Source organism: Sus scrofa, chromosome 7 (assembly GCF_000003025.6).
Source record: "Sus scrofa isolate TJ Tabasco breed Duroc chromosome 7, Sscrofa11.1, whole genome shotgun sequence".
NCBI classification, from domain to species: domain Eukaryota; kingdom Metazoa; phylum Chordata; class Mammalia; order Artiodactyla; family Suidae; genus Sus; species Sus scrofa.
This window is the reverse complement of record NC_010449.5, coordinates 115347497-115372180: the sequence shown is the minus strand read 5'-3', so window position 1 is coordinate 115372180 and position 24684 is coordinate 115347497. Positions and strand designations below refer to the sequence as shown.

The window sequence follows — 24684 nt, the reverse complement described above, 5'->3', positions numbered from 1 at the left end:
AGAAACCTGTTGAAAGTCTGAAAAAAGGCACATGTAGGGACAGAAAACAGACTGCAGGTGGCCAGGGGATGGGGCTGGGAAGGGGCTGACTGCAAAGGAGTGGGGGAATCTGGGGGTGGGGAGGTGGGTGATGAAAATGCCCTGTAGCTGAGCCTGCATCTCCACAACCGTAAAACTGTCCAAATGGAACTGAGCAGGACCCTTAGGGACCTTCCTGGGGCAGCCCTCCCACCCCCATATCTTCTGTTGTAACTCCTCTCTGAAGTACCTAGATAATAAATAGGATCTGATGCATGTTTCCTGAATTGTTTTACAGACACTAAAACCATCACCAAACAGAAGAAATTAACTTCTTGATGACCTTGAGCGTGAGACCTACTGGTGCCCAGGCTTGACAATGTTAACCCCTGCCACCCGGCCCTGTGACCTCACCACCAACCCATCAGAACTGTGTAGGAGTGGATCCCTTGCCCTGTGACCCCCCACCCCCACCCCACCTGGCTTTTAACGATGTTTTACAGGTTTGGTTCAGGGAGTTCAGGCTCTTTTAGGGGCACAAGTCTTGCGTGCCTGCAACAGGCCTTTCTCTGCTCCAGGCTCCCACGATTCAGTTTGTTTGGCCTCCCTGCGCGGGGAACACGCACTTGCCCTAACACGAACACACAGACATGACACTAAAAAGTTGAATTTTACTCTGGGTAAGTTGTGTCTCCATAAATTTAACCTTAAAAAAAAATCCTGAAGACTATTAAGCAGCCTGGGGAAATGCAAATGGCAGTTAAACAAAATGATTCGTTTGCCAGGTGTACCGCGGGCGTGGCGCTTAGAGGCGACATGCCATACTCAGCGAGTGACAGAGATGGGGTGGTCCAAGGAGACAACAGGAAGGAAATGCGCCCAAATCTATCAGCATCTCCCTCTGGAGGTGAAATGAAATGTTTCTCGCCTTAGGTTTTGTTTAGGTTTTTTGTTGTTTTGTTTTGTTTCGTTTTTGCAGTGATCAACTCTTCTGTCTTGGGGGAAAATGCCACAGCTTGGAAGCACCGCCCAGTTGCAATGGTTTTCAGGCGTTTTAGGGCTCTTTTCCCTCTGGCAGAACACTAAGGAGAGAGAAACTCACCGTGGGGGTGGGTGGGGTACCACCAGTGGGCAGGGGCCGACAGGTGCCGGGCGTGCGCGGGGAGATGGATGGGTGGGGTGAAGGTGGGGGACCGGCGAGTGTGGGCGGGACGGGGGTAGGGGGCTGGCGAGCAGACGGCAAGTAGGAGGGAAGGGGTGGGGAGGCTGGGGCGGGGGGCGGACACTGCGCTTGGGTCCCTGCGTTTTCCTTGGGCCGGGCGCTGCGAGGGGCCGGCCGCGTCCCCATTGGTTGTCGGGGAAATAAGATCACCTCCTGGACCATAGTCATTTCCGGAGCTGAGCTGCGGCGAGAAGAGGGTCCCCATGATGAGTGAGTCTTGCTTCCCCGTCAGCCTGGAAGTCGGGGGAGGGGGCGGGCCTGCTAGACCCCAACCCAAGAAGGAACAAAGACTCGCTTCTTTCCCTCGCTCTCTCAGCCGACTAACGCACGCACCCTCTCGGTGCCTCTTTCTCTGTGTCTCTCAAGAACGGGCAGCTGCAGCAGCCATCGGAGGAGGTGATCTCGCTGGATCTCCAGGCCTGCACCTGCCCCCGGCCCCGGGATGGGTGGGAGACCTTAGAGAGGTGGCCCTGCCGGAGTGGCGAGTGCTGGCTCGTTGGCCTCCCTCCGCTCCCAGAGCCGCGGGGGGCGGGGGGGGAAACCTCGGGGGCAGAGAGCGGTGCTCCCCCGAAAAGGCCTCCGGCACCCCCCGACCTAGCTGCTCCTCTGGCCCTCGGGTGTCATAGGCATGTAGAGATTTCATTCGAAACCGGGTTTGCTGCCGAAATCGGGGGTGGTTGATTTCTCCCCCACACGCACACACCTGAAGCCCAGGGAGGGGTAATGACTCCCCCACTGTCACTCAGCGAGCTAGAGACCCAACCGGCCCCCCCTCTAACCTACTTCCGCAGCTGGGTCCACCCCCCCCCACTTTTGTTCTCTACCTTGGGAGCCCCTCCAAGGGGCTGTCTCAGGATGCTCGGAGCAGAGTCCCTAGACTCTGTCAACGAATTCCCAACCGGGGTTCACTCCCGAGCCCACGCCCCGAGCCAGCTCCTCTCCCCCTACAGCCCTGGCCGTGGGGGCTGTGCCCGTGGTGCTGGGCGCCCTGGGCTTCACCGGGGCAGGGATCGCGGCCTCCTCCTTAGCGGCCAAGATGATGTCAGCGGCCGCCGTCGCCAACGGGGGCGGCGTCGCAGCCGGCAGCCTGGTGGCGACTCTCCAGTCCGTGGGTAAGTGTCTGAACAGGACGAGGGGCAGGGGGAGGGGGTGAAGGGTCAGAGTCCAAGTCTGAGGGAGGGTGTCTGCTCCTTCCAGCAGCGGGGTCCTCAGCATCGCTGATCTCTGGCTCCCCGCGCCCTCCTTCCTGACTCTAGAGCGAGATTTGCGGGGAGAGTTGGAGGGGTGAGGGGGTCCTGGGAAAGAGAAGAAGGGAAGGAGCCAGGGCATGTGATGGCTGGGCTCTGGGTCCAGCCCTACCCATGGCAGACACCTGCGTGGCCCTCCTGTCTCTGGGCCTCCGTGGGACTTGGAGCTCTTGAAGTCTGTGGCTGACTCTCACCTCCCATGAATTCACTCTCTCCTCCTGTCCCCAGCCGCCTGCAGAGCAGAGCCTTGGGGGTTTCAGGACCTAGAGGTGGGATCTCTGGGCCTTGGGGCTGCGGAGGGGCCCCGGCCTCGGCACCTTCCTCTGTGCTTATTCTCTGACTCTCGCCCAGGGGCAGCTGGACTCTCCACATCATCCAACATCCTCCTGGGCTCCGTGGGATCAGCTTTTGGGGCTTGGCTTGGAGGTACAAAAAAGGTACCTCCTTCCCCTCCCCCGGCTGAACCCAGGGCTGAAGGCGGCCAGCCAGGAGAAGATGTATCCCAAGCTGAACCTCCCAACCCCCCCTCAAGTCGGAGAAGCTTGAGAAATAAAGTCACCTGCCCGTTCCCTGTCTTTGTTCCTGGCTGCCCCGGGCTTGTGAGTTGGCAGTTTCCTATTCTCTCCATCGCCCAGCCTGCCTGGTGTCTGGGGGCAGAGCGAGGTGGCAGGCTGAGCAAGCAAAGAACCCCTAGGCAGGAGGCGTGGGTTGGTCTCGTCTTACACGGATGGGCAGTAGACCTGGGGGCCATCAGTGGGTCTCGGTTAACCCCTCCCTCGATGATGGGGTTGACAGAGGTTCCCAGCGAGGCGGAGGTGAAGCGGAGACAGGATGTGTAACGAGCCACAGACCCCAGAGCCCTTTGCCCATCCTCATTAGTGGGCACTACCCATTCAGGGGTGGCAGGACACCAGCCTTGCTCAAAGTGCAGTGGGCAGGCTGACAAGCAAACCACCAGGACAAGGACAGGAGAGTAAGCCAAGGGCTCTGGGCACCCCAGGGGAGATGGAATCAGGAATGGTCACTGCACTGTGTCTGGAAAATCAAAAGGGAACTGGCATTCTTTCCTTGAAAAAGCGTGGCTTTCCTTGAACCCTTAAGAGAGCTGAAGTGGCAGGGCCTCCAGATGGCCTGAACTCTCAGGAAAGTCAGGTACCTCGAAGGAGAGCACTGAGCCACCTGGGGCCAAGCTCTGGAGGGAGTTGGGGCCAGTGCAGGCAGGGACAAGTTCAGCTGAAAGCCTTTGATTGATGGGCTAGCGTGAGCGCAGAGAAATGGCAATAAATAAACATCTCTCAATAATCACCTTAGGAGTTCCCGTCATGGCTTAGTGGTTAACGAATCCGACTAGGAACCATGAGATTGTGAGTTCGATCCTTGGCCTTGCTCAGTGGGTTAACGATCCAGCGTTGCCGTGAGCTGTGGTCTAGGTCATAGATGCGGCTCAGATCCTGTGTTGCTGTGGCTCTGGCGTAGGCCAGTGGCTACAGCTCTGATGAGACCCCTAGCCTGGGAACCTCCATATGCCACGGCATCGGCCCTAGAAAAGGCAAAAAGACAAAAAAAAAAAAAAAAGAAATGTCATTGGACTAAATGCTCTAATCAAAAGACCCAGAGTGACAGATTGGATAAAAAAGCAAAAACCTTCAATCTGCTGCCTACAAGAAACTCACCTTAGGGCAAAGGACACATAGAGATTGAAGGTGAGGGGTTGGGAAAAGAGATTTCGTGCCAATGGACAAGACAGGAAAGCAGGAGTTGCAAGGGAAGCTGGGAAGCTACCATCGAAAGGTTGGGTGTTTCAGACCAACCTGCAGGTTCTTCTCAAAAGACTCACTGGGTGCTCTCTGGAACAGCTGGAGGGCAGAGGGGAGCTCCAGCCTCCCCACCTGCCGGGATCCCCTGGGGAACAAAGACCTGATGTTGCTGGGGGAGGGCAGTAAATGCTGTAGCCCATAGAGCACAGGTGTAGATCATTTTATTTTTTGGTCATGTCTGTGGCATGTGGAAGTTCCTGGGCCAGGGACTGAACCTGCGCCGCGCAGTGACAATGCCAGATCCTTATCCCACTGAGTCACCAGGGAACTCTGTGGTGAAGATCATTTTAGATGGGAAAGAGGAGTTCCCTGGTGGCCCAGAGGTTAAGGATTCAGCATGGCCACTCCGGTTCAATCCCTAGCCTAGGAACGTCCACACACACACACATACACAAAATAAAAATTTAGAAGGAAAAGAAAAAGAGAACAAACCTCTACCCCCGAAGCTGGGGTGTTAAACTTTTCCCACCCCAGACAATGTGGACACATCCACTGCTAGGGTGGGACGGGGGTTGGGGCTGCTACTGAGAAAACCCCGCCCCCGGTCCAGGTCCCAACGAAGGCTGGGTGCAACCAAAGAGAACCCCATTGCCCCTGCTGCTAGGCTAGCAAATAACAAGCAACGGATGTCTACACTGCAGGGAGCAGGTGTCCAGAGACCATCTCCCAGACCAAATGGAAGTCTAAAGCTGAGGATGGAGCAGACACAGATGTATCACCCTCCACTGGAGGCACAGCTAACACTGGTTAGAGGCTGGTAGAGCCCTGACGGCAGCCACAGCAACAACAAAACCCTCACCCAGCTGATCTTAGAGCAACCTCCCACATGCAGGTCCTGGCATGTGTATTGTTCACTGCTGCAGATGCTCTCAGAGCCTGGCCTGTGTTCCCCAGCACCGGCTCTTCCACTGCCTGCTGCTCCCTGCTGCTGGACGCTGCCCCTGAAGCCTCAAGGCAGGCTGGGTGTCCGATGTTGGTCCTCCCAGAATATCCCTCAGCCAGAGATGGAGTCTTTTTTTTTTTTTTTTTTTTAGGGCCACACCCACAGCATATGGAGCTTCCCAGCTAGAGTCCAATCCTAGCAATGCCAGAACCGAGTCATGTCTATGACCTATATCACAGTTGACGGCAGCACTGGATCCTTAACCCACCGAGTGAGGCCAGGGATGGAATCCACATTCTCATGGATCCTAGTGGGGTTTGTTAACCGCTGAGCCACGACGGAACTCCAAGCAGTGGAGTTTACTTGGAGGATAAAGCCCCTGGAGGCGGGACAACTCGAGGCCCGTTCCACACCCTCTCCCAAAGGGTTCAGCCTCAGCTGCCTCCAGGGCAAACCCGTTCAGTGGCCCTTTCTCAGCTGCCTGTCTTTCTCTGTCTTAAGCCCCCCCTTTCCCTGTGGGTGCCGTGGGGTCACCTCCCAAATAAACTACTTGCCCTCTAATCCCTGTCTTGGTGTCTCAGCCTGAGACAGCTTCCTGCCTTCTGCTCAGGCCCCACTCAGGAGCCCAGGGGGCTGACCCTAGACAGCCACAGAACTCTCTCTCTCAGATTGTTCCCAAAACCCAGCTCTTCTCAGGCTTCAACCAACTTCTATCAGGATGAGGCTCACCCAGGTGGCTCCACAGTCTGCCTCATGGTGCCACACCTGATCAGGACCCCAGATGGGCCCAGATCTGTTAGAATCCCAGCAGAATACACAGCTCAGCTTTGGCACAGCCACACACACACACACACACACACCCCACCCCCACTGGCCTACCCTGCACAAAGCCACACACCAGGGCCCCGAGAGAGGTCACTCAAGCCAGTGGACCATCCTTAAACTTTTTGCAATTTTCAGGGAAAGCCTGGCCCACTTTCAGTTTGGAAAATATTCCTCGGAGTTCCCGTCGTGGCGCAGTGGTTAACGAATACGACTAGGAACCATGAGGTTGTGGGTTCGGTCCCTGCCCTTGCTCAGTGGGTTAACGATCCGGCGTTGCCGTGAGCTGTGGTGTAGGTTGCAGACGCGGCTCAGATCCTGCATTGCTGTGGCTCTGGCGTAGGCCAGTGCTACAGCTCCGATTAGACCCCTAGCCTGGGAACCTCCATATGCCGCGGGAGTGGCCCTCAAAAAAAAAGGCAAAAAGACAAAAAAAAAAAAAAAAAAAAGAAAAGAAAAGAAAATATTCCTTCTTGGAGTTCCCAGGAATTTCCATAAATTCTGGGCCGCAAAAAAAAAAAAAAAAAAACCGGGACAGGAAAATGTTCCCTTCACTTTCGTTTTTCTGCTGGAAGAGCCTCCTTACCAAAGCTACTTGGGAAGGCGCCTGGCTGGGGCTGGCTGGAAAGGGGCTTTCATGGTTGAACTGTTCCATCCCCACCCAGAGCTCTTCACCAATTTGAAATTTTTGATTCATTGCGAAAATAATTTGAATCTCTCTGAACACAGGCTGATACCTTGAGGACGCAGGTGGTCGGAAGCGAGCTAAGTGAAGGTTCCAGATCTCCTGGAAACACCCCTGGGAGTCCCCCATTCTCAGTCTATGGAAAGATGCCCATCTTCAGTAGCAGCAGGAGGTAGGGACTGTGGGTCGTGTCTTATAGGTTCTTTCAACAAGGTCTATAAAACAGGCAGCAGGGGTTCCCGTCGTGGCTCAGGGGTTAATGAAGCCAGCTAGTATCCATGAGGATGCAGGTTCCAACCCTGGCCTCGCTCAGTGGGTTAAGGATCCAGCGTTGCTGTGAGCTGTGGTGTAGGTCAAGACGCGACTCAGATCCCGAGTTGCTGTGGCTGTGGTGTAGGCTGGCAACCGCAGCTCCGATTGGACCCCTAGCCTGGGAACCTCCATATGCTGCAGAGGCGGACCTAAAAAAGACAACAAACAAACAAACAAAACGGCAGCAGCATCACCTTCTTGGAATAGTGTGTGGGTTTTATGTGCCGAGTCATGGGCTATATTTTGACCGTAGTCAAACATAGCATACAGAAGTTCCAAGGCCAGGGATCAAACCCATGCCACAGCAGTGACCCAAGCCACAGATCCTTTAACTACTAGGCCACCAGGAAACTCCCCCCTTTTTTTACAGTAATTTTTTTAATGTTTTATAAAACGTCAGTTTTGGTTTACAAGGTTGTGGTAATTTCTGCTGTACACACAATAAGCCGTTTTTCATGTGATTTGCTTTGATACTCATCCTAGCACTTTTAGAATTGCTCTGTGTGTATTCAGGGTGCCCCAGAGGTGTCCCAGCAGTTGCTGTGGGGACTTGGGAGGACAGGGGGAGGGGCTTCTGGGAAACAGAAGCTGTGGACAGCTGTCCTGTGGACAGCTGGACATCTCCATTCATTTGCTTCCTGGGTCAGGCTCCTTTTTCCAGTCTCAGACCAGCTATGTGACACCCCCCCCCGTGGTCCCTTCAGCCTCTCGGGGAGTGGGTGAGCCAGGGTGACGCTGCACTTCTGTCAGAGGGCAAGGGCCCCAGGGCCGGGGCAAAAGGCCAGTGAGGGCCAGAGATGCGGGGGTACGTCCGCTTCCCTGTCATGTCTGAGCCTTCATAGATGTCCCACGACAGGCTCTGCCACGGGAGTGGATCTCGGCAACTTGGGGACCTTATGTGGCCTGGCTGAACCTTTCTATGGGCATCCTTGTCGCAGGTGTCAGAATGTAAGCATTTCTTTGCTTGGGCTGGTGAGATTCCCCAGAAGAATCTTCGTGCCTCCGTTTCAGATGCTATAACCTGGCTGCAGCATCCTGGGTGCCTATCAGTGAAGAAACTAGAGGATCTCAACATTTGCACAGAGACCTCATTCTCAGTATGAAGTTCTGGGTGCCTCCTGGCCCAGACACCCAACCTCGCCAAAACTAAACCTCCAGGTGTCTGCTAGAGGAGGCTACCTGGGGGTCTGCCTGCTTCCTTAAGAGACTGCCAGCCAGCCCTCCTGCTGCCATTGCACCTTAAGGCCAACCTCTAGTATCACATACCGCTCCAGTGGCTGAGGCTTTGGGGGTCCCAGGAGCAAAGGTGCCTCTTCCTCCCCTTCTCCACGGATACCTTAAGATTCGGCTTTCTGGGGAAAGCTAAGTGGAACCAGATGTCCGTGTGATTTCTGACTTCTAAATTGTGTTACCGCCATCTTTTCCTCCTGTCTCTTTGTTCATGTGGGTTTAAGCCTTTCTTTAGTCCTTTACTGCTATTTTAGTGATATTTTGAGAAGGAACAGGTAAAGCGATCTCTCTGTTGGACTGATGCTTCTATTGTGTGCAATCAAGATTCCCTCCTTATCTCTCCGTGGCGTGAGAGTCTCAGCCTGCGTGGTGGCTCTGCTCCAGGAGGCCCAGGCTCCTGTAGTCTTGTTGCTCTGCCTTCCTTAAGGTACTGCTGTCATCTGCAGGGTGGAATATGGCATTCCCCTGCCTGCAGCAGAGCCCCTGGGAAGGGGTCAAGGGGCAAGGTGGACTCACCCACTCCCTTAACAGCAATTAGGCTGCATACCTCATTCCGCTCGCCTCTTACCGGCCAGAACCCAGTCCCATGAGCACAGTTAACTGCAAGAGGCCTGGGAGTGCAGTCCTGTGCTGGGAATCATGGACCTGGCCAAAACTCAGGGCTCTCTTCACAAGAGCCAGAAGGAAAAAGCAGGTAGGGACCCCCTGGATCCACAGGAGCATGGTGGGGGGCAGCTGAAGCCAGGAGTTTTAGGAATCCTGGGGCTTCCAGGGTACATCCAAGCCAGCTCCTGAGTGAACAACCACAGGCTGGTAGAGAGAGGGCCATCCAGGCTGTATTAGTTCCCAGGCCTGTACAGAAGTTACCACAAATTTGACAGCTTAAAATAATACCCATTTATTATCTTTGTTTTGTTTTGGCCACACCCAAGGCATACAGAAGTTCACAGGCCAGGAACTGAACCTGCCCCATACCAGGGACGCGAGCCCCTGTGCCCAGGTGACAGTGCCAGATCCTTTACCTGCTGAGTCACCGTTCTCTTACAGTTGTCGGTCAGAAGTCCAGGCAGTCCTGCCTGAGTTCTCTGTTTAGGGTCTCCCGAGGCCAAAATCAGAGGGGCCTCTCATTTGGAGACTGGTAAGAATCAGAGCGTGTGGAGGTTCCCAGGCTAGGGGTCAAATCAGAGCCACAGCTGCTGGCCTACACCACAGCCATAACCACGCTAGATCCAGGCCACATCTGCAACCAACACCACAGCTCATGGCAACGCTGGATCCTTCACCCACTGAATGAGGCCTGGGATGGACCCCACATCCTCACGGACACTAGTTGAGTTCATTACCACTGAGCCACAACAGGAACTCCAGATGCCCCTCTTATTTCAAATCTCTGACTTCCTCTTCTGCGGTGAGCAGAGAACACGCTCTGCTTTTAAAGGGCTCGTGTGTTTGGATTAGGCCCACTGCACAAGCTCCCTTTTGTCATATAACTTAGCATAATCGCGGAGTAATATCTTCTTCTTCAGGACCCACTGCACCCAAAGGGGTTGCACAAGGCTGAGGTCACTGGGCTCCATGCTTAGAATTCTGCTACTACAGAGGCCAAACCTGAATACCGGAAGCATGGAACCCAGAGGCAGGGGCCTCAGACTCAATATCAGAGTAGAAACGGGCCCTCTGGGAACGGGGAGGCCTCATCTTCATGAGTGGGGTAGGGAAGGAGGTCAGGACACAAAGTCTAGAACATTGTTGCCCTGGGGTGGCCTGCAGAGCTAGTGCCCAGCCTGGTGTCTGACCCACATGCTCAAAGAGTTTGTGGAAAGGAGGAGCGAATCAAAAGAATGAATTTTCTGATGCTCTGGGATGGCACCCATCCTGGTGATGAGAAGTTTCTAGAATACCTTGTTCTGTGGGGAGAAGGACATTTAGGGACCAGGACCCTGAAGCAGAAAGGGCAGAGCCCCTGACAAACTCGGTTTTCCTTCTTGTGTTTGGGGGTTGGCGGGGGAGGTGGGGGGAGGCCAGGACTTTGGGAGGACGCAGTGACATTCAGGGGCCCTCACTTTCTGAGCCTCTGCCAGGCCACTTAGGAAAGAGAGGGTGGGGTGGGTAAGTGCAAATGAGGCGCCAAGTAGGATGCTCCCTCCCATTCCATTCCTGACTCTGCACTGGGACTGAGCCAAACACTCACCCTGGCTGGGACTTTGAGGTCATTTAGATCAACACCCCATTACAGAGGGGCAAAGGCAGTCTCAGGGCGGGGGTGACCCATCTGGGGTCACACACAGCTTCCAGGGGTGGCTTCCAGTCCTCACATTTCGACTCATCCAGCTCGGGGCACCCTAACACCATGTCACTCTAAGAGAAGTGAGCCCTCCCCCACCAAGAAGGAGGAGATCCAGAGGGATTGCAACAACTCATTTTTATTGCTTGTTTTCAAGGGGGGTGTAGCATCTGGCATCTTGTCATCCCAGGACTGGTGCCTCACTGCATTGGGCTGGGGGGCAGGGACCCACCAAATCCTCTTCTCTGCAGTAGGAGTGACAGGGAGCTATTACAAGCCCACTATTTTGGTCAGGAGGACAGACCCCACGGTGCCCAGAAGGGCTTTGGATGACAAGGAGAGTCCACCAGCCCCTGGGGGAGAAGCAGAGACAGAGTGGGACAGTTTGCGGGGCAGAACCGCGGGGTCCGAGACTCTAGGGCCCATCGGGAGGGCCTCAGGCCCAGAGACCGCACCCAGCACCCTTCTCTTTTTCCCTGGACCCCAGGATCTGTGTTTGCGGGTGGGGGTGGCTATCGCAGGCAGGTACCCAAAGGCATGGAACCCAGAACTGGGATTCGCCTCGCTTTCTAGGGAAGAAGGCCGAGCCCCAGGTGAGGCAGAGACACCCCAGTTAACCCAGAAAATCTGCTTTGGCCACAGTCAGTCTGAAGCCAGCAGACCCCAGGCCAGTGTGCCTTCCTTTCCTCCCACGCGTCCCCCAGAGGAGCCCAGAGAGACACAGAGACCTGGGAAGGGGAGACAGAGGAACGGGCGGGGCTGAGATGCAGGCTGGATGTTCTGAGGCTCTTGTCCGTGTCTTCCTCACCCTCACTGCAAGCCCTGCTGCCAGGGACACTTACCCACAGACTGGAGGGTCGCTACCAGGCTGCCGGCTGCAACCCCGCCCCCGTTGGCAATGGCAGCCGCTGACATCATCTTGGCCGCCAAGGAGGAGGCGGTGATTCCTGCCCCCGTGTAGCCCACGGCGCCCAGCACCGCGGGCACAGCCCCCACGGCCAGGGCTGTAGGGGAAGAGGAGCTGGGTTAAGAGGAAGACAGGACCCTCCTTCCCCAATACACACACACACACACACACAAGCATGTGCACACATACACAGCCCGTCAAGCTTGGGGGACTTCAGGGAGCCCAGAGAAGGGGTGAAGTCTGAGTCTGGGAGAGGCTCCAGGCATGGTCAGCAGTCAGGGGCACTGGTGGGGAGGCAGAGGGAAGGCAGCAGGGTCCCTGGGGACAGGGCTCTGATTGCGGAAAGGCCTCGGCCTCTGCCTTTGTGAGATGCTGGAACTTAGGGGGCTGGAGGTTGCAAGCTTCTTGTCTTCACTGAGGAAATCTTTTAACACAAGCAAATCATAGCCAGGGTCTTGCATAAGCAGGAGCACATTCCGAGCCCTGCTTAGATCCCAGTTCTGGGCCTCCGTGGGGTCACCACAGAGCATTCAGAAGCCAGAGTTGCTGAGCCAATGGCTTCTCCTTAATGCAGCTTCCATGTTTAAACTCTCAAGTCGCATCCTGTGTATCCTATATCCCTCGAGATAGCCCTGAATGGGCAGTCCTGGCCTGTTTTTCAGAGGAGTTCAAAGCCACACCCAAAAGTCATGCAGTGGAGGCTCTACATAGATTTGGGGTTCCTGCTGGGGCTGCCTCCACAAGTTTCCATGGAAACTCATCATTTCTCCGTCCCATTCCTTCTCCCCACCATGTACAGGAGACCTGGGGCATGCTTGGGTGGGTACAAGGCCAGTTGCTCCCCAAGTCCCAGGGTCTGGGCACAGAAGAGAACCAGTCTTTCCTGGTGGACACTCACCTCCTCCCGCCACAGCTACAGAAGCCTTGGCTGGAAACCAAAAGAACATTCTGTGAGTGGATCCACACTGCCGCCCCGCCCCTCCACCCCCAAGCCCATGGCCCACCCATGGGGAGAGGGCTGCTCCAGGTCAGGAAACACAGGAAGGAAGGATCCCTGCCTGCTTCTTCCTGAGAAGTGGAAGCTTCCTGAGCTTGGCAAGGGCTGCTGGGGAGTCAGATGACCTGTCTGGAATGGACTTGCATGCCTTGGCCTAGAGTTATCTGGAGACAGGTTTTCAGGTCCTTGTTCCAGAAAATTCAACCATCAGATAGGGATTTGTTGTGTCCTCCCTTCCTCCCCCCCTTCTGTTCTTCCTTCGTTCCCTTTTTTTTTATGGCCACACCAGCGGCATATGGAAGTTCCGGGCCAGAGAGCGAATCCAAGCCACAGCTATGACCTACGCCCCAGCTGTGGCAATGACATGAACTTTAACCCACGATGATCCTTAACCTCCATGCACCAGGCTGAGGATTGAACCCATGCCTCTGAAGCGACCCAAGCCACTGCAGTCGGATTCTTAACCCACCGCGCCACAGCAGGAACTCTTCTTTGGCCTTGCCCATGGTACATGGAAGTTCCTGGGCCTGGGATTGAACCTGAGCTACAGCAGTGACAATGCCAAATCCTTAACCTCTAGGCCACCAGGGAACTCGTTGCTGTGGGGGGAGAGGGAGGTGTCCAAGGAGGCGCGTCTGTCACCACAGGGTCTGTCACCTACCTCCTAGTGAAGAAGCCATCAAAGTCACAGGAGGGGATCCTATCAGGGAGGAAGTACTCAGTGTCCCCAGCAAGGATCCCAGGCTAGATGCGGCCCCGGTTAGGGCAGCCTTGAATGACAGGGTGAGCCCTAAGGAAGAGCAGAGGGTGGGTACACAGGAGTCAGAGGTCAGAAGTCAGGCAGAGGTCATGGATTCCATCCCATACTGTTGGCAGAGATCAGAGGACCCAGAAGGTCTACCCCAGGGGAGAAAAAGGTGAAGTGAAGGGTGCATGTGGGAGCACTTTGTGGGGATTAGAAGCAAAGGTTAGAGGCTCACTGGGGCCCCTGATGGATCTCAAAAACTTAGTCCTCGGGGGTGGGGGGGACAATAAAACAGGACATATACACTCTTCTATATATAAATTAAAGCAGATGCAAACAACACCCCTTTTGCCAAAATATATATGAAAAATAGACATGCATTCAACATGTTAGAAAGGTTGCCTTTGAGAGGGGGGAACCGAACCACAGGCAAAAGGGAAGATACACAGGAGAATAAATAAACAGAAGCAGAGAGAGGGCCTCTAAGAACTAATGAAGAAAAGGGGCCGGAACTGAAGAATTTTGTTCAAATCCACACCCTGGATCTGAGATCCAGCAGGACAAACTTACCAAAAGCTGACTGGACCCTTCGGTAAAATCCTAAAGGGGGTGAGTTCTGGAGATGAGGCAGGACAAGTGAGAGCCAGAGAGTGGGGCTCAGCGGCAGGGGCCCTGGCCTCTGTGGTAGGAGGGGCCCAGATGCCCCATGGCCCCCACCCCCTCCAGGGTCCCACCTCCCTCTGGCTTTTCTCAGAGAGAAAGCCAGGGCAGCCGTCCCTGGGGAAAGACAGGTGAGGGAGAGAGGCTGCAGCGATGCCACTATCCCCTGTGCCCACCCTGGCTCCCCATTGGGAACACTCACCTGCTGAAGGAAGTCCTGCCAAGACGCTGCCAACAGCTGCCCCCCCTGCTTTGGCCAGACTCCCTGTCGCCAGTATCTTGGAAGCCAGGCTAGAGGATAAGACTGCTTGGGTGGCTACCATGGCCATGGTGGCACAGAAATTCACCAGCACGGAACCTGCAGAAAGGGTCGAGCTTTGATGGGGGAGGGGGACACCAGAACTGGGGTCACCCCCCACTCCCCTAAAAATCTCAAGGGGCTCCAGCGGGGTAAAGAGGCTGCCCTGAGCTTGTGAGGAGGCAGGCCTGGGGAGGGCCCAAGGACCAGGGCTGGGGTTACAGAAGGACCTGTGTGAGGGGAAGATGGCAATCGGGGAGAGTATGTTTCCCCGAGGTAAGCTGCTTCCTTCTTCCTGAAACAGAAGCAGATTTCTAGAACTCCCTCAGATGTCCATGGAGCATGTTTGAAAGTTTCCAAAATTGGGAACTCAGAAACAATTAGTTTTTTTTTTCCCCTTGGGCCATGCCCAGGGCATGAGGAAGTGTGGGGGCCAGGAGTCAGTCCTGGCCTACATCACAGCCACTGCAATGCCAGATCTGAGACACATCTATGACCTACGCCGCAGCTTGCAGCAACACCATATTCTTAACCCACTGAGCGAGGCCAAGGACCGAACCTGCATCCTCGTGGATACTACTTCGGGTCTTTAACCCACTGAGCCACAATGGGAACTCCTGGGTTCCTGTTCTTATGCAGTCTCCTCAATAATACAACGAGAAGGCTGATACTACTCTCCCCATTTTCTGATGAGGAAACACTAGCACAGAGAGGGTGAGTGATTCGCCCAAGGTCACAAGACTTTTGCCTGGCAAAAAAAGAAGAAATCATGCAAGATAAAACACCACAGAAAGACATCTTTAAAGGGCTAGGGGGTAGTTCCCGTCGTGGCTCAGTGGAAACAAATTTGACTAGTATTCTTGAGGACACAGGTTCAGTCCCTGGCCCCACCCATTGGGTTAAGGATCCGGCATTGCCATGAGCTGTGGTGTAGGTCGCAGATGCGGCTTGGATCTGGTGTTGGCTGGAGCTGTGGTGTAGGCCAGCGGCTGTAGCTCTGATTCAGCCCCTAGCCTGGGAACCTCCATATGCTGCAGGTATGGCCCTAAAAAGCAAAAACCAACCAACCAAAAAGAAACAAAACGTGGGCCTGAGATGGCTCTGATTTGGTTCCTCTCTCACCCCACCCTGCCTCAAAGCTTGAGGGTAACCAGGGCAAAGACAGATTGTCGTCCCAGAGTCCCAGAGCCCAAGGACAGGTCAGGGCTTAAGTCCCTTCCCTCGGAAACCCAGCTTCTGGAATTGCAGTCTCTCTGATGAGAAACATGAGACAGTTCTTGGAGTGGATGCAAACAGATGCCTCCGCTCCGCTCGCTGAGCCCCCCAGCCACCCAAGGGTGGGGGCAACAGGGGGGAACAGCCCCTGCCCACCCTTCTCTGTCTTACCCAGAGAAGCGGATTTTCTGCAACCACGGAGCTGACTCCAAGCTTCGATGTGTTCTCAGAGGTTCTGAGGCAGGATATTTACAGCGGAGCCACTCCCACTGAAACGCAGCCTGGGATATGCCGGCAGCCAGTGGGATAAATTTCGTTTTCTCAGGAAACGAAAACCACACCCATTGTTCTCCTCTCTTTGGGGGCGGGGCCGGGGGGCGGGCAGAACCCTCCCCCATATCTTGTGCTTTAGCTCCTCTCTGAATTACCTAGACAATAGTAGCTGGTGCATATATCCTGAGTTTTTCAGATGCAAAACCACCATCAGGTGGGAGAAATTAACTGTTGGACCCTCGTGAGCTCCTAGCCTCCAGACCTTCTGGCACCTAAAGATCCAATCACCATCAGCCAAGCAGAGTAGTGTGCTCGACCAGATGGATCGCAAAAGCTTTGCTGAGACCCTGCAGGAAGTCCAGGGTTTGGGGCGGGGAGAGGGGCAGGAGCCATCCGTGCTCCTTGCTGGGCCCGACAATTAAATCTTTCTCTGCTCCAAACTCTGATATTTGGGTTTGTTTGGCTTCCCTGTGCGTCGGGCACATGAACTTGCCTTCCGAAACATCTTCCCCAAGAGACAAACTTAGTTATGGAAGAGATAATCTTCTAATCACTTTCTACCCCCTAGATCTTAACCAAGTGCCATTGAATTTCTCTGCTGCCGTTACTGCAAACTATTGAAAGAGTGCTAGAAGTTCCCATCGTGGAGCAGTGGAAACGAACCACGAGGTTGCGGGTTCGATCCTGGCCTCACTCCGTGGGTTAAGGATCTGGTGTTGCTGTGAGCTGTGGTGTAGGTTGCAGACACAGCTCGCATCTGGTGGTGCTGTGGCTGTGGTGTAGGCTGGCGGCTACAACTCCGATTAGACCCCTGGCCTGGGAGCCTCCATATGCCGAGGGTGCAGCCCTAAAAAGTCAAAAGACAAAAAAAAAAAAAAAAAAAAAAAAAAAAAAAAAAAAAAAAAAAAAAAGAAAGAAAGAAAAGGAAAGAAAGAGCCCTAGGCAGCTATGGCTGTATAGCACATGAAGGCTTTTCAGGCATCCACAGAACTCTAGGTGATAATCAACACTTATTCGCCCACCACTCAGCTCAGGGCTTCAAACCTTACAATTTACATAACCTGAGAATCCCTTCTAACCTGCCTCCTTTCTCTGTCCTCTTCCCCACAGCTAATCACCGCCAGAATTTAGGGTTGCTTACGCCCATGCATGCTTTTATACTTTAACCACATAAGAAAGTTAAATGCAGAACTTTTCTTGGCACTGGTTGAATATTCATTGCTATTTCCACTGAGGTTCAAAGAGAGGGAGTGAATCAGTCAGGGACCAAGAACCGCCACCTTCTAAACTCTCCTGGAAGGGGATGCTAAGATACTGTAAAACTCATTTTCAAAGGACTAGAGGAATACATGAGGGAGTTGAGATTGGAGAGGAAAGGAAAAGGAGAGGGAGGAAGAATGACAGCGTGTTGGTGGCCAGTGCCTTCCTCCAAGTGCCATGGTCACAAGTGGGAAAGGGCTTTGCCCAGCTGGACCTCAGTGGGACCCCTTGGAAAGTGTGACCCGAATCCCTTGGAGTTTGAAGGATGCTAGGACAGGTGTCTGAGTTGGACCTGTAAAGGCTAAAGGCTCGAGAGTATGGCTGGCAGGGCTTCCTGACAAAGGAGGGCAAGGGGGCCACCCTGGGGGTGAGCTGCCCCTTTAAAGTTTGTGACCCTTTCCCATGAACTACACTGGGAACAGGCAAGCAGAGTGGGAAGTGCTGAGAACCAAGTCACAAGCAATGCCCAGACCCTCCCCCCCCCAAAAAAGTATATACATATATATATATACACACACACACAAAGTTTTATATATATAGATAAATATCACATTTATCTACATATAACTATATAACTAGTTATATATATAGTTCCCTGGTGGCCTAGCAGTTAAGACTCTGGCATTATGACGGCAGTGGCCCAGGTCACTGCTACAGTGTGGGTTTGATCTCTGGCCCTGGAACTTCTGCATGCTACAGGCACTGCCAAACAGACAAACAAACAAAGCAAGCAATGCCCAGAGAGTCGAGGGGAACCCAGGATGGGTAGATTGTTGGTGTGCCATGGCCAAGAACAGAATTGGAGGTGTCCAGCCAAGGGAAGCTCCCCTTTGTCTAGGACCCTGCAGGTGAGTGACCTCTGTGGATAGGAGGGTCCAAGAGCCTATAAAAGCATTTTCAAGCTGCCCCCCACCTCCACCCCAGTCAAAGCTCCACAAGAGGTCTTTGTCTCATTAATCCATGTGTTACAGCACTCAGAGCATGAGTGAGCGCCCAGCAAATTTTTGTTGAAAGCATTCCTTTTACGTAATTAATTTATTTAATTTTTGCTTTTTAGGGCTGCACCCGTGGCATATGGAGGTTCCCAGGCTAGGGGTCGAAGTGGAGCTGCAGCTGCTGGCTTATGCCACAGCCACAGCAACACCAGATCTGAGCCGCGTCTGTGACCTACACCACAGCTCAAGGCAATGCGGATCCTTAACCCATGGACTGAGGCCAGGGATCGAACCCATAACCTCACGTTTCCTAGTCGGATTCATTTCCACTGAAAGAATTCCTTTTAAAGTAGCTTTTCCAATGAATCCCAAGGCTCCCCTTATACAGGTTGGAGGTGGGTGCTAGGGCTGATAGTCATAAAATTGTTAGCCCAAAGGGGCGTGGCCAATAGCTCTCTTTGAAGTGGGGGTCCTTGTTGCCCACTGTTCTTGGCTTTGATATTTGAGATTTCTCCAAAATAGGAACCCACGGCATAAGGAAGTTCCCAGGTCAGGAATCTAACCTATGGCACAGCAGTGACAATGCCATTTCTTTACCTACTGAGTCACCAGGGAACTCTAAGCAGAATTGTTGGGTGCCGGGGTCCAGTCCCAGCAGCCAGGAGACGATGAACAGGAGGAGGAGCTACAAACCGGCGTGGAAAGAATTGGAGCCAACTCCCTCAGCAAATGCTGCAGATGACCCATTTATTGAAAGGAGAGCATCAGCTTTTATACATTTTACTCTTGTGCATGATTATACAAAACAACATGTGCTAATTTATTATTCAAAACACAAAACAACAATATGTGCTAATTTATTATTCAAAATTGTTCTTTTAGTTTTAGATTTTAAATGAAGATTACATAGAAAATACATGCAAACTGTACTTTTATTCTTAGAAGATAAATGATTAGCTAGCAGAACAATAGGTATCTAATTTTTGCTTCAGCATGATTTGGCATAAGGTGATAGATATTCTTGCCTCAAGCTACGTGTTGTGCTCCTATAGCAGGCATGAGCAGCCATTAATGGGGAGTGGGGTATTTACCCATGGCTTGCTTTGAGGTCAGGCTGACCTCAGACCATTAGCAGGTCGTGGGAACATAAACTGTCTTATATAAACTTTGTCTATAGTTATATATACCTTTATTAATTATCAAATCTATAGATCAAAGAATCTTTCCAATTATTAATAATAATTTCCACCTGCTGGGTCCCAACAGGTAGCGTTTATTGTGGAAAAATATCTCGCCTTATAGTAGCCACAATTGTTGGGCCATGGGCAACACCCAAACCACCCCCTAACCTGTCTCCATGGGAATGGACCAAAGTCCAACAAAATTCCCAGGCTTACGTGGCAGTTCTGCTTAATATTTACCACCTACTATTACTCCACTGAAGGGAAACTTCCCATTCTTAGGAAAGTTCTTTATACATAGTTCAATTGTTTTCAACCTATTTGGCAAGGGCTTAGGTTTATAAGTAGGTAATGGCCCATATTTGGGTGGAGGTTCAGGAATTTGAGAAGGTTCCCATTTTATGGGCCAAGAATGACTTACAACACACATTAATGTCAGACAGGAAAGAAGCGCAAGAATAGAAGAGGAAATCATTTTTTCAGGAATTTTTACTAAACAGGATCAGCTGGGAGATTCTTCGAAACTGCTTTGCAGTTTCAGTTTCTTCAGCCTCTGCTGTAACTTTCTTACAGTTAGACCTCACGCAGGATTATTCTTCTTAGCCACTTTGTGGCTCCCAGCAGTTGGGGTTTTTCCTCTTCTTTTTATGGCTGCACCAGCAGCATATGGAAGTTCCCAGGCTAGGAGTCAAACTGGAGATGCAGCTGCCGGCCTACACCACAGCTACAGCAATGCAAGATCCGAGGCTCATCTGTGCAACTTGCTGCACCTGGTGGCAATGCCAGGTCCTTAACCCACTGAAGAAGGCCAGGGATCAAACCCACATCCTCAGGGACACTATGTCAGGTTTTTAAGCTGCTGAGCCACAATGAGAATTCCCAGAAGGGGTTTTAACATAAGGAATTCGCTGCCTCCAAAACTGCTCCAGGATTGGAGGAGAAGGTTCTAGGCTGGGTTCCAGCAATGAACACCCTACCCTCCCAGAGTGATGATGAAGAACTGGGCCACCAAGGATGCTGGGACTGCTGCCTTGATCAAGAACCTGGATACTGAGACTTCACTTTAGGAGCAAACTACCTTGTATGCTCTGTGCCTGTAAAATGATGCATCTCAATCAGGTAAGTGCCCTTACAGAACTGGTGTTGCAAGGGACTCTGGGGAATGTGCCACTTTCCATCCCTGAGGGATCACAGCAGGGGATGAAGCAGAGAGGAGTGAGCACCTCCCAATAGCTTGTCCAGAAAGTAAATAACTAAAAATATCCAGTTTGCATGGGGCAAGGAAAGGTGAATCCTCACACCTTGCTGGGTGGGATGTGATCAGATGCACACTTTATGGCTGGCAATACGGAAAATGTGGTAAATGCTTTCCTTCCATTTGACTCAGAAATACTCCTTCTTTGCATTCATCGCAAGAAAAGAATCAGGCATGCTCATAAAAACATCTTCACACGAATGATTATCACGGTATTATTACAGACAGCAAACGTCTGAAACAACAGGAAATTAAGGACACAAAATTTTATACCTCCACATAATGGAATCCTATGCAGCCACGGATGGTAGCGTCAAAGACAGGTTGATCATTAAGTGAAAGATGTTTGAGCTCAGGGACCTTTGCACTCGCTCCGTCCAAGAAAACACCTGGGAAAAATTCTGGCCATGTGCTACCATTGTTATTGTTATTATTGGCAACAGTATGAATTTTTTTTTTTTTTTTGGTTGTTTCTAGTTTTTAGCCATTACAAGTAAAGATGCTATGAACTATCAACAGATGCTATGGGACTAGATCAGTGCTCTGTCACTTTTGGTGTTGGGTTCAACGACAAAAGTGGAGGGGAAGGAGCCTGTTCTTAAGCTAAGCTCAACTGTCTTAGGGGGAAAATAAAACCAGGCCTAAAAAAAGGATAAAAAATCAACATAACCCAGCCGAATCCACACTTGCAGACTCCTTCTTGTGGAATAGGCTCATAAGTTCCAAAGGCAAAAAGCCCCAAAGCCACAGACTACATGGCTCAACAAAATGATCCCTGTCGATGAAAAACCAAGCACTCCCCTGCGCTGGGCTTGGGGGGTGTGGGTCTTGCTTGCTCAGAGCTCCCAACCACTCTGCTAGTTAATACACCCTGCTCGCAATCTCATTGCTCAGCCTCTGCCTCCTTCTTCCCCGACATTCTAACAAGCTGCTCATTCATTCATTCAACAAATATCTATAGCCCGCTAAGTGAGCCAGGCATTTTGAGGGATGCCAGGATGAATTTGTGGGCATTTCCTGAGGAGCTTGCTATCCAGGAGGAGAGATAAGAAAGTAAATCTCAATCTGATGCAGAGTTGAAAATGCTATTCACCACATTGAAAGCTCTGGGAATCCTGAAGGAGATGTTTGATTAAATACATTACAAGCCTGAATTACACTTTATGCAACTTGGGTACAAGTTTCAAACAACATTCTGCAAGGAAATTCAAATTTCAAGCCACTTCAGCCTCAACACGTTCATATTTTAAACTAGATATTGAGCAAGGGTCTTAAAACTGGTTTTGAGACAATTTTCTTGCCAGATCTAAGACCCCAGAAGCAGCCTGCTTTGGAGAGTGAGGAAATTGGCACCCATTGTTTTCTTCTAAGTCTAAAACAGACTCAGAAAGAATGGCATTTTACTTATTTATTTTTGTCTTTTTGCTATTTCTTTGGGCCGATTCCGGAGCATGTGGAGGTTCCCGGCTAGGGGTCGAATCGGAGCGTAGCTGCTGGCCTACGCCAGAGCCACAGCTACGCGGGATCTGAGCTGGGTCTGCAACCTACACCACAGCTCACGGCAACGCCGGATCCTTAACCCACTGAGCAAGGCCAGGGACCAAACCTGCAACCTTATGGTTCCTAGTCGGATTCGTTAACCACTGAGCCACGACGGGAACTCCAAGAATGGCATTTTAGTATCGTATCCATAATAATCAGGAAAACACCCAGTTTTATTATGAAAAAATAATGTGTAAAGAAAACAACACTTGTCAATTTCTCTCCGTGAAGTTTTCCATTTCCACAGATGATCATCCAAAAACTAGATTCAGAAGAAGTAACTATCCTCCTCACCTCTCTTTCCTGCTTTTGTCAGTTTCAGGGTCAACTCAAGGGAGCCATGAGAGATAAAGGTGAAAAAAGCTATTTTAATTTAGGTGGTACTGTTTGCAGCTCTCTCTTGGCTGTTCAACAGAGCTGTCTCTCTCCACCAAGGAAGACATCCAAATAAAACTACCCTTTTCTCTCGTAGGATTTTTTGTTTTGTTTTGTTTGTTTCTGCTTTTCAGGGTCACACCTGCAGGACATGGAAGTTCCCAGGTTAGAGGTCTAAATTGGAGCTGCAGCTGTTGACCTATGCCACAGACACAGCAACGTGGGATCTGAGCCACATCTGCAGCCTACACCGCAGCTCATGGCAATGCCAGATCCTTAACCCACTGAGCAAGGCCAGGGATCAAATTGGCATCCTCGTGGATACTAGCTGGGTTTGTAACCCACTAAGCCACAATGGGAATTCTCAACATAAATTTTACTTTATTTTATTTTTTGGCTGCAGTATGCAGCAGCTGGATGTAGGATCTCAGTTCACAGACCAGGTATTGAACATGGGACACAGTGGTGAAAGTACCGAGTCCTAATCACTAGACCATCAGGATACCTAGGATACTTCTCCTAGGGTTAATTTTACGCATCAATTTGGCTTGGCTGCTGTGCCCAGATATTTCATCAAATGCTTTTCTAGACTTTTTTTTTTTTTTTTTTTTTTTGCTTTTTAGGGCCACATGGAAGCTCCCAGGCCAGGGATAGACTCCGAGCCACAGCTGTGCCACAGTTGTGGCAACATTGGATCTTTTCAACCACTGCACCTGGCAGGGGATGGAACCTGCACCTCTGCCATGACCCAGGCTGTTGCACTCAGATTCTTAACCCACTGCACCACAGTAGGAACTCCTATTTTAGATGTTTTTGCGAAGGTGTTTTGATGAGACCCTACTCTTTGGTGAGGTCCCTTTCCTCACCAAACAGCCAAGGTTTGTCAAGGTTCTGTCAAGACAAGTTTCTGTGACACTCAGTTCCAGGTGTACTGGTTCAAAGAAAGGAACCGTAGAATGCATTTTTCACTTCCATCAGGACACCCGTTTTATTAATGTTACAAGGCACAACTTGGATCCACATAATAAAAGAATACTTAAATGCATTTTCCCCGAAGCCTGAGACGTAACACAGAAGCCACTCGGGCATGCACACCCCAGCCCGCCTACCTGTTGCGCCTGCTCCCTAAGCCCGCAAGGAGAACCAACCCCTAGCTGCGCGGAGAGTCGTCCTTCCGCTCTCTCCACACCCCCGAGCTGCAGAAGTCGGTCCGCGCCGCAGCGAATCAGGTTGCGGCGTTTAGAACGGGGCGGGACTTCCTGCCCCGCGTGCGTGAGTGCAAGCCCCGCCCCGGAACTGCAGTAGACGCTGTCTCACAGGGTTGGCGCGGCGGTTGCTGAGGCGGTTGGTCGGCGTCTGAGGAAACCGTTGCGGCGTCTTACACGGTGAGTACCGGGTACAGGTGGGGCCGGGGCCGGAACCCGAGAGGGGCTGAGGGCGGGCTCCCATCGCGGGCCTCTCTAGGCCATTGTGTTCTCGGGTTCCGAGAGGGCGTCAGCCGGCCCTCCGCTGGGGGCTCCAGCTGAGGGGGCGTCAAGGCTCGGCGGCCTCGGTTTGTCGGTTTAGTGCGCGCCAGTTGTTGCTTGAGACGCGGAGTGAGCGCTGGTCCCTAGGCCGGGCGTCAGGAGGAGGGACCCTGCGGGTTACACTTTGAGTCCTCGCCCCCATGTGCCTCATCCCCCCCAACCCGCCAGGCTTGATCCGGGTTGTTTGTGATCGCGGTGTAGGCGACGCGGGGGTGAACCTTGGTTGCGCGTTGCGTTGCTTTCCTCGCGGGGCGCCATGCTAAGCCGCTCTGGATGTGCGTCACCTTTTTGTCTTCGTGTGACGATCCAAGGACGCGCAGACCCTCAGCATCCCCGTTTTCCAGACGAGGAACTGAGACTCGTAGAGGTTAATAACGTCCACCCCAGACCCAGAGCTGACCAGTGGCGAGTTCGGATTTGAATCAATCCTTTTGCGCTTTCCAGTATTTTTTTCTTTTTTCTTTTTTCCCTTGGCCTGTCTGAAAAGGGAGAACATGAATTGAGATCCAGTCAAACAACTTGTGCATAAATGGTTTTTATATCACTTAAAAATGCAATGAAAAATCTGGTTGGGTTTTAAGCCAATTGGCAAGGCCAGAGTGGTGGCACAGGCAGGTGCCCTGTTGGGGCAGGGCTTGAGAAGAAGAAAGCTTTGTGCACTCTTAATAAAGCTGGTCCCCTCACCCCCAAGACCCCTTTTAGATTCTTATTCTGCCTTCAAAATGGCTTGAGTGTGGCAGGCTTCCATGCTCTGCATTATTGCATAGGATATTTTGTGACTTAGCTAGTATAAACCTCTCTGCCTTCAAAAAACATGCGGTTCAGAGGATTAAGCAGGACCTGCTACTGCCACAAAAGCAGTTACATGAGATCTGGAATCCAAACCCGATCTAGGTCATAAGTCCTTGCTCTACCTCCTGTGTCTCCTCTGTTCCAGGCCAAGCTACCTGCTGTGTGGGTATATTTCTTTCCTTCTTTGATCTTCTCTAGCTGGG

At 52.1% G+C, this 24684-nt stretch overlaps 2 protein-coding genes across 3 annotated transcripts; one reads left to right on the top strand and one right to left on the bottom strand.

Annotated features, from left to right (window-relative positions):
- On the top strand, window positions 1320-8532 carry LOC100152306 (interferon alpha-inducible protein 27-like protein 2). Of its 2 annotated transcripts, XM_021099654.1 has the most exons (6): window positions 1320-1450; window positions 1607-1636; window positions 2191-2352; window positions 2839-3086; window positions 6739-6866; window positions 8018-8532. In XM_021099654.1, the coding sequence occupies exons 1-6, from the start codon at window positions 1444-1446 to the stop codon at window positions 8154-8156; spliced, it is 714 nt and encodes a 237-aa protein (XP_020955313.1). In that variant the 5' UTR covers window positions 1320-1443; the 3' UTR covers window positions 8157-8532. The 2 variants fall into 2 exon arrangements, with proteins under 2 accessions (XP_020955313.1, XP_005666469.2); XM_005666412.3 differs by lacking the exon at window positions 6739-6866 and having other exon boundaries at window positions 1321-1450; window positions 8018-8041.
- ISG12(A) (putative ISG12(a) protein) lies at window positions 10644-15562 on the bottom strand. Its single transcript, NM_001198921.1, is given in 6 exon segments — window positions 10644-10873; window positions 11363-11524; window positions 12326-12355; window positions 13086-13214; window positions 14032-14187; window positions 15514-15562. Coding segments are annotated over 5 exon segments (531 nt in total). The 5' UTR covers window positions 14159-14187; window positions 15514-15562; the 3' UTR covers window positions 10644-10790.